At 37.9% G+C, this 16368-nt stretch overlaps 1 protein-coding gene across 2 annotated transcripts; it reads left to right on the top strand.

Annotated features, from left to right (window-relative positions):
• Positions 1-31: 31 nt before the first annotated feature.
• LOC122865476 (rhotekin-like) lies at positions 32-15746 on the top strand. 2 transcript variants are annotated; one of them, XM_044173943.1, is made up of 13 exons: positions 32-990; positions 2883-3082; positions 3409-3455; positions 3547-3600; positions 3894-4011; positions 4117-4362; positions 4468-4562; positions 4635-4741; positions 4846-4974; positions 6154-6316; positions 11707-11805; positions 13331-13418; positions 15293-15746. In XM_044173943.1, the coding sequence occupies exons 1-13, from the start codon at positions 973-975 to the stop codon at positions 15297-15299; spliced, it is 1371 nt and encodes a 456-aa protein (XP_044029878.1). In that variant the 5' UTR covers positions 32-972; the 3' UTR covers positions 15300-15746. The 2 variants fall into 2 exon arrangements, with proteins under 2 accessions (XP_044029878.1, XP_044029876.1); XM_044173941.1 differs by lacking the exons at positions 13331-13418; positions 15293-15746 and having other exon boundaries at positions 11707-11989.
• The last annotated feature ends 622 nt before the right edge of the window (positions 15747-16368 follow it).

Below are 16368 nucleotides of genomic sequence, written 5' to 3'. Positions count from 1 at the left end.
TACCAGTATTGTGAGAATACTGCTAGTATTATGAACATATTGCTAGTAGGGCGATGGTCGCCTCCAGCCATTAAGACATGTCATGCAATTTTGGATACTGATGCATGGTTGTGACATTACTCCCCCTGTTGCTATGAGGTAGATCCTCTTTGACAGAACTCATATGGGACTGAAATGTGTGTCTGGCTGGCCTTGATGAACAGCACATGACAAACTGCTTTGAATGTTTACATCACCTCTGAAGTATCAAAATCCTGTGTTCAAGGGCAAAGTGAGCACCACAGAAGGAAGTTGCATTCTGAGGCACAGTAAGGGGACAATATTACATCATACAATAATGCAATCCAGTTATTCACTGTACCAACGTGTAGTCGTCTGACTCAGTCACAAGGGAACATTATAAGCTTCTCACTGGTAGTAAATCTGTTTCAGGATTGGATTGCATAGACATGTACAGGGTGTTTATCATAATGGGTCAACCCCCTTTACTTATGAACTAAAATTGTTTTATTTTATTAAGTACTTTCCATTTTGGTACACATTTATATAAGCTCAAGAAACTCAAGTCCTCTATGTTTTGTGGTGTTAAAAGTTAATACATTTTATTACAGTTAAATAGAAATTACATTTTAGAGTAACTACCCTTACTTTATTGTTTTTCTAAGCCTAAATAAATGTCTGCTGCTTTTAATGAATTTGTGTTTTAAGATACTGTAAATATAATATAGTGCTCTTGTGAATCACTGTATATTTAGGCATTCATAGTTGTATGTGATGACGGAATAAAAGACTAATCCCTCATGTTGCAACCTCTTGTAGTGAGGCTTAAGACTGTTTTGATCTTTCTGTTGAGTAACTAACTGCTCTGTCTGCAGGTCCACTCTAACACTCTTTCAGTCAGCTGTGAGATAAGTCAGTCCACTCACTGCACAGAGACTGGAACAGACCTCTAAGGCACTGCAGAGAAGAAACATGAATGATAACACCCAGGTTAGTGAAAGAATAGGATTTTAGAAATATTTACATTTTATGTTGGCGTTCAGTACAGGAATGTATGTATGATTATGTTTGGTTTGGTTTGGTTTTTGTTAACGGTAGCAACAACCTTCAATGGTTTATTTGTATATTACAATACCTTTCAAATAGTATCAAGGGCACAGTGGAAACTGATGATGATGCACATTTATTGTGATCAACTATATTATTTTTCACAGAAACACAGTATATGTATTGAAAGGGCATCCATTAACGAACCGTAATGTTAAAGTAAAAATCACTCAAGATTTTTGATCAGCCGATAATTTTTGCTACCATGTAAAATGACAATTACCTGTAATTTTCTTTTAAAAAAGGTTATATTTCATAGCTAAACCAGTTGAGTGAACTACATGTTATGTAATTATTTGGGATCTATTCAGAACAAAAACACAACATATCAAAATGGGTTAGGCTCAGAAAACATGACTGAATTATGCAACAACCTTCTGATCCCTAAAGCTGTGCTTCATTTAATATGTATGGCTTGTTAATGCATGGTAAACCTCAAAAGACTTCCCAAGATTGTGGCATTAGCCAACAAGTCACACTATGTAATGATGTCCATTGTGAAACAAGTCTAAAAATCTTATATAACATTAACAGAAGTGCATCCACTCACTGATTCAGAGGACCACAATGTATTCAAGTCTAATAAAAAATCTAGCAAAATCACACATTCGTCTAAGACAAAAAAAAGCTCTTATCATGACAATACACATAATGAATGATAAAAAGCACATTAGGAAACATGCTAAAAAGTGGATTATCAATAAAGATTTCCATCAAAGAATTCCATCTACTGCAGGTGGAGTTCGGAAGGGTTTTTCCATTGCTCTATATATATATATATATAGTATTGTTGTTTTTTTTAACCCATCAAAGAATAACAAAATCTGTTGTTCCAGAAAATACAAAGTCTAGTGTGGGGAAGTAAATTCCAACAACATGCACCTTGTCGTTGCTTTGTGATCCAACTCACCTGATATCAGATTAGTCTTGGGGCTCTGACAGCTGGACTATATCCAGGGATTAATGTAATGTACTAATTTAACACTGTCACCCCATGGGTCCTGGGCTCTTATGTAACAGGTCTGGATCAGTGTGTTTGAAGCCTGTTGCAGAAGGATCAGCAGAGTGTTTGAAAGTTAGACGGCTGATAATAGTGACTACCACCTGATATAAAGTAGTGTCAGTTTTATTACTGTATATCTTCAACAACTGGAAATTACTAATCACATTCCCTCACATGACACATCAAATAACAATACTAAGAGTCAACAGCCTGCTAGCAGCTCCATGAAGCTGTACTTAGGTACAGTGGTGCTCTGAGCTAAATGGTAATGTCAGCATGCTAACATGCTCAAAACCACATGGTGGTGTTAAGAAATGTCAGGGGGTCAGTCTTTAGGGTACATTGTCTGGAAACCATGTGCAAAATTTAGTGCCAATCCTTCTGGTAGATGTTGAGTTGTTTCACTAGACAACTGAAAATTTGGGCCTACTGGTTGTGCTGGATGAAAAGTGAGTCGATCACTAAAGTAATTAGGATTCATCCTCTGGGGACCATGGATATCTGTACCAAATTTCATGGCAATCCATCCAGTAGTTGTTGAGATATTTCAATTTGGACCAAAGTGGTGGACCGACTGAAACCAAGCCACCAGCGTGGCTAAAAATGCAGTGTACTCATACTTTGACTGTTTGACTCTGGTTCCTGTAAGTCAGATAATTCTCAGTACCAGCTTCCAAGCACTCTAAGCTGTCTTTCTTTTTAGTCGAAAAAATATGAATATTGATAGTTCTGATTAAAAGAATGTTTGTTTTTTTCAACGTATCTTGAACAGGACGATGAGGTGCTGAAGAAGATTGAGAGGGAGGTGCGAATGCGGGAGGGGGCCAGTAAGCTACTAGCTGCTTGTTCCAGAAGAGAGCAGGCCCTGGAGGCCTCTAAGAGCCTGCTAACCTGCAATGCCCGCATTCTGGCCTTGCTCAGCCAACTACAGAAGTTGAGGAAAGCTCAAATCCTACAGAGAGTGGGACACAGGTCAGATGGAGTTTATGGATGGATTTACAAGCATAGGCTTTGTACATGTAATGGTGGACATTGTGGATACTTAACATTTTGATGAAATACAATATGATACAATAGAATACAAATATCTTTGTGAAACATTAAATGTTCAATTTTGTTCACCTATTTGTTTTTCTTCTTGAGGCTGTAATTTGTGCTGTTGTACCAGATTGCATTAGTGTTCCTGTTATTTTGTCTTTCCCGTGTACATACTGTACTGTACTGTATGTACTGTACTATACTGTTCAGTATCTATGTATGAATAGTTGGATAGATGATCTATATGTCTTTTACTGCAGGCCATCTGAAGGTATAGTGCCATGTTTGGGAAAGTTAGCCCTTTCAGGTGAGTGTTAACAAAATATCTTGCCACAAACTCTACTACTCTACTCTAAATACTTGAACCTGACTTTTGTTTCTAACTTTATAATTTGCAGACCTGCGAATCCCACTGATGTGGAAAGACTCAGAGTACTTCAAAAATAAAGGAGGTGAGTCAGAATGGTGTAATCAATAGAACTGATTGCTCTAATGTGAATGTCTGAATTGATCCATTATATGGATTGAAAGAGAAAATTTATTAAAAAATAAAGAGCTTGATTGCATGTTAACCTCACCATAATGCCTAGTCCTTTTGCCAGATATTATTATGGTGACGTTTATAAAAGTGCACTGAAAAGACTGAGATTATTGCCAACCCTCTCTGGTACAAGACTTGCCTGAGTGTATTTCATGACAGGAAATAAACAAATATATAGCAAATTTTTCCTCTTTTTACTTGCAGAGCTACATTCCTGCGCTGTGTTCTGCCTGCTTCAGTGTGGCACAGAGATCCATGACACTGGTCTGGTGATGGTAGACAGGACTTTAACAGACATCTGTTTTGAAGACACAATCATATTGTAAGTCACCTGTTTTGAGTTGTTTTTTAGAGGTTCAGTTTTTGTCCAGCCACACTTTAAAGACATTTTATACGTCTTTGTATAAATGTGTCCGTGTGTTTCCAGCAACGAGGTAGATCCAGGGTTCCAACTTCGTGTTGAGTTGTACAGCAGTTGTGCGGTTGAGGATTTCTCCCCAGGCGCTCTAGGACCCAGGAGAGTGAGCCGTCTGGGGGGCTCCCTGGGATGCTCCTCGGGGAAAAAAATCCGTGCTGCGTTTGACTCTGCAGCTGTTTGTGGATCCATTTCCAGTGGAGGAGATGTACGACCTAGAAGTGTGTCACCGCCTTTATCTCTTGATCTGTCTGCACTGTGAGGATGACAATTCTCCAAACACACACTAAAGTGGAATATTTTATAACCGAGTGTCACCTGGAAAAATAAAGATTGATTTTGTCCAATGCTTTCTGTTTGAAGGGGGCCTAAGTATCATCTGCTGGCTCACACAACACTGATAATTGAACACGTCCAGGAAGGTTTCAAGACGCATGATTTGTCACTAGCAGCAACAGGTGAATTACAAGTCCTCTCCTCTCATCTCCTCTCCTCCTGAAAATGAATCCCTAATCTCTTTATTTTTCCAGAGGATAGTCCATTCTGGTTGCCTCTGTATGGCAATATGTGCTGCCGCCTAGTTGCTCAGCCTCTGTGCATGATTCAGCCAGCCATAAGTGGCCAACTCAAGGTTAAGGTGACTAGATTTTCATATATTAACCGGCCTTGTGATTATTATTTTTTTTAATATTGCATCACATTATAATTTACTGTATCACTTTACTCCCTGCTCTCATTCAGCTTGGAGAGGACCTTAATTGCTGGGAAAATGTCTATGGCATCCTCAGGGGGCAAAGTCTCCTCTGCTATCAGAGTCAAGAAGACCTGGAGTCTGAGGACAAGCCATTACTTGTAATCCCCATCAAAAAGGTAGGTTCTAAATGAGCACAGTCTCATGAATAAAGAGATGGATTCATTTACGATTTTGTCCATGTTGATTACAATAACATGCCAAGGCCACCAGAGTGCACTGGTTAATTAATGAATAATTTCCTAGGAGAGTAAACCCTTGTAATGGTGAGCATCTAAAGATATTTTATGCACTTTCAACCAGATTCATGCCTGTCACTCTGTTAGATGTTATATAGTCTATAATTTTAAAATGTCAGTTAATCCCAAACTAAATAGTACCCTATTGCATTTGAGAAATGCTTTGACCATCATACTACAGATATGAAGACAGTGATTCACACTTACACCTTATTACACACAACAAAAGAACAGTGGAAATCCAGTGGTGGAAAGTAATTTAGTACAATTACTCAAGTATTTTACTAGTATTACTGCTGCTTCTGTGGTACTTGAACTTTACTAGGTTATTACTAGGTTTACTATGTTACTGACAGCTGTAGTTAGTAGTTACCTAGTAAGATTTTAAATAAAAAAACATTGGATAAGCTTATAAAATGCAACACATTGTCATACAGTATATTAAAGTGGTTCCCAACCTTTGTGGCTTGTGTCCCCTTACAAAAAAGGCAGTATCTACTTGGTGCCTCTTGTCACATTTTTCAGATGTTTATCAGATGTTATCAGTGATTTCCCCTCTAAACTTCTCAGATTGAGTCATTTAAATGATCTATTATTTCACAAAAAAGCTAAGACTTGAGAAAAGGCCAAAAAATGAATACAGATTTGTGTTGCAGAAGTAATTAATCATATCATGACATCTCAGATTTGTCTTGTGTGGGCCCGACCCCTAGGTTAAGAACCATTAGATTAAACTACCTAATGGTATATGACATAGTTTAAAAGTAAAATGGTCTGTAGTGTCATATTCAAACATAGTCAGCTGATATATTTGTAAAAGGATGTTTCTGTCAGCAGCAGATTTACCATGAGCTTCTTTCAACCTTCTGTTAAAGCTGTTATGATTATTTTGTCAATAGACATGTCAGCTATTAATATCTCAGTATGTCTACCAAAGCATTGTGGCTACCTTTCTAAGAAAACACTACTTTGGTACTTTGCCATGTGTATTCAAGCAAAAATCCAACCTAGTCTGAATAACTAGATGTGAAAATGATTATGTGTGTGTTTTTCTGTCAGGATACCCTTGTCTGTGTGTCAGAGAGAGATCCTGTCCATTGCCAGAGTATATACATCAGTTCACAGCCTCAAGGAGAGGGTGTAACCTACACGCTGACCACACACACACCTGAAGACACGCAGCGCTTGACCGAGGCCCTCTGGCAACACATCTATAACTTGAGTGAGGCCTGGATGAACAAAATTTATATTTTAACCCCAAGAGCACTTATACAGTCCTGTTGCTACCACTAGCTACTAGCAAAGCTGCTGAGAGTATATTTTCGCAGGCTGGGGACAGGTTTGACTGAAAATGAAAATAAGGACGTTTTATCCCCTGTTTTTCTTTCAGTGAAATCATGAGTGAATTTAGGCCGTGTGCCAAGGAAGAAGTCATTGCTTTAATGTCACCATTAATTAGAAAGTGTTTTGGCAAACCCTGATCTGAGTTGCACTAACAAGTACAGGGTGTGCACACAACCAACACCTTTTTAATACTGTAAGAGCGCGGCTTTTAAGCCCTCTCAGAGCCTAGAGTGGGTAGGTTAGTTTTATTAGAGAATGGGATGAGGGGTGGGGAAGAACTTTCCATTTTTTTATTGTTATTTTTTTTATTATTATTTTGTTATTTTAGTGAACTGAACTTTCACTAGAGCTTCTTTTGGCGCTATCTTGATCATTCCATCTTCTCTTGATCATGCTGATGTATACCAAAAATTAGACCAGATGTATTTTGTCAAAAAACTAATTCAGAACTCGGAGACAGCAATTGAAGAAGAAAGTGAAATGAGAGACCAATTTGGATGTTTCCAACACAATGGACTTACCAGATGCTTTTAATGGTGATGTAGACCCTTCAGAGTTTGCTACCAGACAGCACATGCTTGTCTAATGTCATCAAAAGTGCAACAGACTGCAGTTGCCGGTTCAGACCTCTTGTCCAGGGAGTCACTAAAGTTTTACAAGAGGCTTTAACTTTCCCACGTCAACTAGAGCAGTTGCATACTGTACATTTTAACTTCATTTGTCTCAGTCTTGAATCTTAGTAGTTTGGCAAGACCACACTGCAAGTAATACTGTTACATCAAAGTCACAACATGCAACATCTCCATTTTTCTTTAAATGATTGGCTGTTTTTGCAACTACAAAACACAGCTGAGCAGAGTTATAATCATAACTTAATTTAAAAGAGTAGACAACAACAAACTGAACTGAAACAAACTGTTCTTGATTACAGCCTTGACTCAAACTCAGCCAAGTCTCCATGCCTGGAAATGGTGGAAGGGATGTTTATCAGGCTTTGTGTTTGTATTTTAAAAGGACACAAAATATACCTGCTGATACCTGCAAGATGGCATTCTTTTATAACATGTTTGTGGGAATCAGTGGGAAGTACCATTTTATGAATAATGTGTCACAAAGAAAATTTGTCTTTTGTCTGAGTGAGATCTGTACTTCCACGTCTGGTGAACATGAACACAATTGAATGATCTATTTATCTATAGACAGGTGACAGATTATAGGATTATTTAATGTATCCTTCATCGCTCCCTCCCCAATGTTGCATGTAAAGTTACATAGTTCTCAAATTAATAGACGCAATAACCTGCATGTGTGACATACTGTACTTGTGTAGTATTAACTCAATGATGAAAACTCAGAAGTCTGTGTTGAAGTATGAATATACAATATTCATTAACCTGGCACCAGGGATAAACTTACAGACAACATGCAATATGTGACGTCTTCTGAAGTAGGACAGTAAAAGCAGTTCTACATATTGTACACTAGAAAAGAGTCATAGAGGGAGTGTTGTTCCCAACTTTGATTATGGTGACACCCGAACATTATCTTGATGTTCCAGCCAGAACTCATTTTGTACAGCCTTGTATTGAGACATTCCAGAGTCTTCTAATTGTGTATATTGTAACAATGCTAAAAGTGACAGGGCCACTTCGAGTCATACAGCCGATGAATTAGTAGTTTTCTCATGTACATGCAATTCTACATTCAGCACCATCATTAGACAATGTGGCAGTGGCAGCAGACGTTTTACTTTTTCTACAAACTTGATTTGGATTCCACTAAATTTTGCAGAGCAGCAAATTATATATATATTGGCAAATAATTACTAGCATCATGTCTTGCTGTTCTGCATGTAACTGATGTAATCCCTATCTGGCTTCCCACCCATGAACACTGCCAGTTGTGTTTGTTGGAACTCTGGCACTACAACCTGTATGAACAAACTGGTTCATTGGGGATTTGGCAGGCATACTAAAGAGTAGTCTTAAACCTGCAATGGCTGATTTTTTTGGCCACTTAGGGGCAGCGGAAATAAGCTGTAAACAAAACACTGACATCACCTTTTAAGTTAATATGGCCAACTTAGCATACAGTTGCCTACTTATACATCCAACAGACACAGAAGGACATTTGGAATTGTGTTTCCAGGGCACCTGATGAATGTAAGTCCAATATTCACTCTTCTTTCAGCTCTGTTTGTGGTCTCCACCAACTCCTGAGGTTAATATCAACTATGTTCACCAGTTAGTCGCTAACTTTGTGTGTCTGCCATTTGGTGCTAGGCAGGTTGTGTTTGCTGGGTTTTACTACTTGTTTGACGAAAACATCTACCTTCTGCCCCTGAACATTAAACTCATAAGAGTGGTGAGAGTGAACCAAAACAGTAAATTTGCGGGTCGTCAAAACAATGAGCTGAAATACATTAAAACTGCAGAATCGGGTGATAATTAATTGTAGGATCATCACTACGAGCGACAACTTTTACATACACAGTCATGTGATAAAAATTGTAAATTGATTGTAGCCACTATTATTAAGAAGAGCAAGCCCTTCCTCCCCCATAATATTAATCTTAAAAACAATATAAATATTGATACGTATCATAACTACCCCATCACTCTATAAAATCATTCTTTTATAATGTGCTTAAACATATACACATGCATATGACATATGTCAGCTATATTAGGTACAAGAAGCACATTCATCGGAATGAATAGATACATACATACATACAATTAGATTTATAATAAAAACAAATGCATCATTTTAGAATTAGAAGCTATGAGATGAGAAGTTATGAGAGTAAAATATTATAGGTCAGCAAATGCATGCAAATGCATGATCCAGATGACACATAGTAAGTAATCACAGTTTTCATTTAATTGATTCAGAAAGCCGCCATGCCCAGTCTCTTTTAATAATTGTACAGTATCTGTCAGATGACTGCTTTAAACTGACAATGCTATTTTGATAAAGGTCAAATACAGCACAGTGATAAAGTGATGAAGACATAAATTAAGGTACAGAGATATTACGAGTATCACAGTACTGAGGTACTTCTTGTCTTGTACCCACGGGCCATTATCATAGTTCTTAAATTGCTCCACATACCATCAGCCTGTTTACAGACAATAGCATGTAGCAATCACACGCTGAATGATAATTGCTGAATTAAAAAAAAGGTGGGAGCAGAACAGCACACGCTAGATCTTTGAGCAAAATCCTGACATAACTGTTAAGATTTGGGGAAGAAGGTGGGGGACGTGTTGAGTAATAGAATTCAAGACACAATTATATTCTTGAGAGCCTAAGTATAATTATGTAGTCTTATGTGCCCACAATTTTATACAGACAACAGTAACTTGAGAAAATTGTCACCCTGCCTGATTAAATTATACAGTCACTGTAAGTTATCATCTCCTTAATGTGAACATTTTCTCCTTCAATATTGCAGTTTTCTCTGATAGTATTATTAATATACATAGCAAATGTAAATGCCTGTGTGTTCCCATGTGGGGTATAGAGGCAGAGTTCTATTGTTCTGCCTTGCATGTCCTCCCTTTCAGGAACTTGCAAAGTCCATGCAGACAATATCATGATCAGAGAAAGATTTGTTCAAAATTGGTTTCAGTGCTGTTAAACAAGCAAATATGATTGACTAAGCCAACTGTGTGAATCCAAAAGACTGGTAGGTAATTACCAAACACCAAATAAGTTTTTATTGCGCACACACCTTAAACAACAATATGGTTGTGTAACTTCTACCAGATCTTTGTCTCAAGCTTATAAGAGGATATAGGTCTAATATTGACTGTACATTTTCAGTTGAGCAGTTTACTTTTCCCAATGTTTCTTTATCCAGACACTTAATCTTTACATTGTGGAATACATTATGCCATCAACATTTACTTTAAGTCTTGTAGGAGCCCCCTTCCAAACCTTTGAATAATTACAGTAAGTGGGAGAAAGAGAGAGAAGACAGGTTCATGCTGATGCTTTGCATCTAAACAGACATGGAAAAACTTTGCTTTTCTTTCATTCATTTCTCTTATTTATTCAAGTCTCTTAGGTGCCTGCATCAAAAATGTGTCCCTAAGCCTGCTAATGCAACATGAATTAGATACTGTGCAACTCAAGGCTATTATTGTAGCTTCTTTATGCCTCAGTGCATTTCTGAGAATTAAGATATGCAATGAATCTTCTTTAATAAGAGAGTGTTTGCAGGGAGCAATTGAATTTTGTGCAATTATTTTGTGGTAAAATGGATATATAATTTGTTTTCAAAATCAGTTTACTTTCTCTTTCTGTACAGAGAGAACAGGCTTGAGAATGTGTCTTTGAACCTGGTATCACAGCAATATTGTTTGAATAAGTGAACGTGGTGATGTGCCACTTCTTGGTGTGTACAGGGGTGTGTTTGTTTGTCAGCAATCTTTTGTTTACCGTTTGACTGTCTTTGCACTTATCATTTTACTTTGGAAAAAAATGATCCATATGTCCTCAGTGCAAACTGCAAAGTACAGGAAAAATGGCACAGCACACCAAGTCTAGATGCATTCAGTTGTTTCAGTACGGCGACCTTCCTCAGGCATTTATAAATGACGTGTGGGAGCTAAATCTTGGTATTTTTACTCATCAGTTATTCTTCTACACACCTATCTGTGTACAGGTGTGCAAAGACGATCTGATCTTGTAGGACAGTGAATACATTTCCCGTTACAGTGCTCCTTAATTTGAATTCCTTTTTAATTAAAAGGGTTATTTCTGGGGTGTATGGGAGCTTTGTTTTGGTTTGTCATCATCCTTGATAACATTTAGATGACTTCTTAATATTTACAGCCGCCTGCTTGCAGCACTCATTCAGGCTGTTTGTCTTGTGAAGCCAAGGGAATTGTTGTTGCTCAGTTAGGTTTAAGTCTGTAGGAGCACAAATTTGACTCGATGACAGCAGCATAGCACAAACACAAATAATTATTCTGATAATTAGGTCATCAAGATTTATGTTTGAATACTGAGAACACATTGAAAGCTATCATACCGACATCTATACCTAGAGCTGTCTGGTACGTGGTACAACAGGTATGTCTGTACTGTATGTATTGTCACAGATTGTCAGGCTGATACAAGTATTGAGATACTGCCAGCTTGCCAACCACTGAAAACAGCTTATTTGCAGAGAGACAGAAGCTGATAGTAAATCAATTGCTGACAGAAGCTTCACCATTCATGTGCTTTGAAAATCACTGCTTATATTATTTGTTGCAGGCCAGTGGAAGCAGTGTTGTGATCACCTCACGAAGATTGAAATGCCGAGCTCCAGGAAACCCATTACAGTGAAGCAGGGATCTCTATACCATGAAATAGGTAGTGTAACACAGGAAACCTTTAAGGACCTTATCAGTGGTTTTGCTGGATTACTTACATCACAGTTCATCATTTTGCAAAAAATGGGTCTGTGTTAAATTGTAATGTATTTTTTTCCTTCATTTCCCTTCATTTGTTTTCATCCATTTCTGTACGAATTAAAATCAATTTGAAGACTCTTGAATCTTGCTACAGTTGTGTAATCTATCACAGCAAAAAACAAGTCTGCTTTTACTGTGACATTAAAAATGCAGTGAAGACTTTTCAAATCAATCTGCACATAAACTGCATAACTGATACATTAAAGCAGCAAAAACAAGCTGTAAACATGACATATTATCACCTTTTAAGTTGATATGGTGAATTTGTTAGCAAGCAGTTGCCTAGTTACACATCCAGCAGATACTGAGCTACATTAGCATCCATTTGGAGTCGTGTTTGTGTCCACCTTACAAATCTAAGTCCATTATTCACTCTACTTTTAGCTCTGTTTTGCTCACCAATAACCCCTGAGGGAAATATCTCTTTAGCTGCTAAATGCTCCACTATATTCACCAGGTAGTCACTAATGTCTGTCTGCTGTTATTCGCTCAAAACTCAAAGCTGCACAATAACTATGCTTATGAAGGCAGTGAGATTGAAAACAGTGAAGTTGCGGGCCGTAAAACCATAACAATGACGTGCTCCTGGGCCTGGGGGGAAATACAGAGTCGACTAGTGACCCCTTTCACACACAAGTAGTCATGTGATCCTTTGTAAATATAAAAAGAATGACTACTTAATGCAGACTTAATTTTCAATGTGACTGACTGCACAACCCAAGCAAGTTTCATGAGTCTGCTAATTGATTTCCATTTCATGTGGAAATTAAAGAAATACTGTAATTATACTGTAATAATTGCTGCTTCGAACAGTAGGAAGAAATAAGAAAAAATCTACTGTAATGTACTGTAATAACATTATTTGTTGTCAAGGAGTCCCTCCCTGTCAGGAATTCTGGTGAAATGTAATGCCTCATTTGTCTGAGTGACGCTTGGCCTAAAAGTAGACAAACAGGTTTGAGAAAATAGCAGGATCTAAAAGAGATAAATAATGCTGCCAAACAATGACATGAGACAACAAGCCAGACACTGTCAACATGAATAGGTGCATTATATCCAACACCTGCTGACAAAAACATCAGTCATGCTGATTAGAAAAGATACAGCTATACTCTATAGCAGGAACCAAGGGGAACAAAAATGTTGGCACCTAAAATGTGGGTGTGTTGTTTGAATAACAAAATGTCCTTTTTTAAAAGAACATTCTAACCCTTAAGGCAAGCAGTGAGAAACAAACTCTTAGAAGGAAGAGAGGACAATATAATGCAGCAAAAGCAAATATGAATTTCTCTCTGAATTCCCCGTTATCAATGACTCATCGAGGAAATGTTTCAAAGGGTGTCACAAAGGAAGATATTTAAAATATTTGATTTTAGAGTTTGATCTCTTTTAAACAGTACATTTTTCTTCCTCTTCTTTTCCAGTAACACCCTCCTCCCCGAGAGAGGGTTTTGTGGTTCCAGATTTATCTGTTGAGATCCGCATTTTGCTCTCTTCCTACTACAAGGAAAGGTAGGCTTTCTGCCACAACAGACACTCCCTCCACCATTCACTGTTTACCTCTGCATGAATTTGCCAATACGATTTACTTTCTCCTGGTGTATTAAATACAAAATCCTCTCCTAATGCTCACCATGACACACATAATCACATGTTTGTTGTGACGGCCTAACAAGGCTTGCATTGTAAGACTCCGAGGCATGAAAATTAAGACTTTACAAGAGACAAACAAAAATGTCTGTCTGAATTTGACCCTCCCAGCCCAACAAAAAGCGTTGAACATGCAAATTCCTGCCCACATACTTCAGATAAGCATGTATATTTTCAATGCATATTTTTCTGTCAACATTTAAATGGACAAAATATGTCAACGAAGGCGATAGCTATGTGAGAGATGAATTCTTAGTAATATCTGACAGTTTCATGAGAATTAGGATCTTGTAAGTATTTAAGTATTGCATATTGAATGCCATTTCAGTCTGTTTGATATTAGTAGAAGTATAAAGTGTTAACTGCTTAGTCAAATCATGTCACAATTACTGTGGAAGTACTGTGGGGGTTTTTTATATTGTAGATCTCTGTGATTCAGGCTTTGTTAACAAGTTGTAATTACATATTTGGGTCAAATTTCTTGTTTGGTCTTTTTGGTGAGTTTATCATGGTAAAAGCAATTACGAACAATGACTTCACAAACTGTTCTATGCACCTATTGAGGTCAGCAGTGACATGACTTATCAGGTGACATCTCTGATAAGCAAGATAAATACCTCTTTGACTCAAACACATAATGGTCCTCTTATACAATGTGGGCTATCAAACACTGACTGTTTTCCAGATAATTTGACTTCTTAGAATGGCAAACACTCAAAATTACAAGTGTAAGTCTGCACATAATGCACCTGGGTGTCAAATGCCACAGATATTGTTGAGGAGTGTCATGGTTTGTATACAGAGACAGGCCATTGATTGGTCAAAAGACACCCTGGAGAACAGGTTGTACTAGGGACTTTGATAGTTGATATATGTGAAGTAACAAGCTAAGAAGATGACTGGGTCCTGTTTTACAATGCTGGCTGAATTGTTTGTGTGTGAATGTTTTTCTTTCCCAGTATTCTAGCAATGAGTCAGACCTCTCTCTGTAATGTATGCATAACCATATTGTATGCAGCAATAGGTTAGACAACAGTTAAATGCCTAGCTAAGATTTTCATGTCTGTGAAGGAAGGCAAATGAGTGAGTCAGTGCTGATTTTCTAACTGTCACTGATTTGCATAGAGAGTGTGACATAATCTTCAATCTTGTTTCTTTGAATCTAAGAAAAATTATTTGCCACTAGGGATGGATTTATATTTAAGGCTTGAAATGTACTCTGCAGAGATAATACAAAAAGTGATTATTAAGGTGTTTTTGAGAATTTGTGAGAGTACAAGCAGCCTAATCACGCTGCAGGACACTTTCATTTAAAGTAAAGCTTAAATACTGGAGTATAAAATGTTGTGTAATCAAGGCACTGCATTGTTCTGAGACTAATGCAGCCTGCCGGTATAATGATGTACTCATGTCCTTGTCACAGTAATCTGGCAAAAAATGTTTTGTGTATGTTCTGGTAAGTAAAGGGACCATATCCTCATACCAACCAGTGCCCAGATAAAAACTGGCAAACTCACAGCTCGTGCTGCAGATTTAACAGATATGAGCATGAATAGTTTCAGCTGTCAAGAAGGTGTGATGTGGGCTGTTTGTACAGACAGGGGTGGTATGTGATTCACATAGAAACAGTTCCCATTGCGATATACCTGCCTGACAGTTAATTTTACACAGACCATTAGATACCAAAACAGAAACAGCATCTTTTCCTACAGTTTTCTTTTTTCTCTTTTTTACAGTTATTGATGACCCTGCCACAGTTGCACTGGAGAGTTGAGGACCTGTCCTTATTCTATCCATTTGTGGTTACCACGCCTGGTCAAGGAAACGAACATGGACATGATAAATGGCACTATTTCAAAAACTGCAGAGAACACATCCAAACTTACTGTTAATATCGGCTATTTTTCATTCTTCTACCTCTCCTCCATGAATCTTAGCTGTTTACCCAAGCAGCAATATTAGTAAAAACCTGAAATCCCAACCCAAAACTGACTGGATGGCCATTTTAAATGCAGACATTGTACATTCTGTGCATTTAAAGAGAGACCAGCACATCTATCAAATGGCCTCAATTCAATTAAATTTTATTTATATAGCGCCAATTCATAACTTTTCCTATATAGCAGGTCTAGACCGTACTCTTTATAATATCATTTACAGAGACCCAACAAATCCCACCACGAGCAAGCATTTGGCGACAGTGGCAAGAAAAAACTTCCTTTTAACAGGCAGAAACCTCAGGCAGATCCAGACTCAGGGTGGGCGGCCATCCGCTGCTGCTGGTTGGGTTGAGAGAGAAAGCGGTGGAATGCAAATTCCACCTAGAATTTTAAAATAATAATAATGTAATGGTAGTGGTAATATTAATAAAGTAATAATAATAGGAATTATAGTGATAGGAATAATAATGACAATTGTAGTAGCAGTTGTCAAGCAGGAACCGGGGAACCGCATTAATGGCATAAGAATGCATACAGATGGAGAGGGAGAGGAGGAGAGAGGAGCTCAGTGCATCATGGGAAGTCTCTCGGCAGTCTAGGCCTATAGCAGCATAACTAAGGAATGGTTCAGGACTCACCCGCCCTAACTATAAGCTTTATCAAAGAGGAAAGCCTACTCTTAAATGTGGAGATGGTGTCTGCCTCCCGAACCCAAACTGGGACCTGATTCCACAGGAGAGGAGCTTGATAACTGAAGGCTCTGGCTCCCATTCTACTTTTGAAGACTCTTGGAACCACAAGTAACCCTGCAGTGTCTGGGAGCGCAGTGTTCTAGTGGGGTAATAAGGTATTATGAGCTCTTTAAGATACAA

This window comes from Siniperca chuatsi, linkage group LG18 (genome assembly GCF_020085105.1).
Source record: "Siniperca chuatsi isolate FFG_IHB_CAS linkage group LG18, ASM2008510v1, whole genome shotgun sequence".
NCBI classification, from domain to species: Eukaryota; Metazoa; Chordata; class Actinopteri; order Centrarchiformes; family Sinipercidae; genus Siniperca; species Siniperca chuatsi.
Note: the sequence above shows the minus strand (reverse complement) of the source record. Positions and strands in the feature narration are given on the sequence as shown.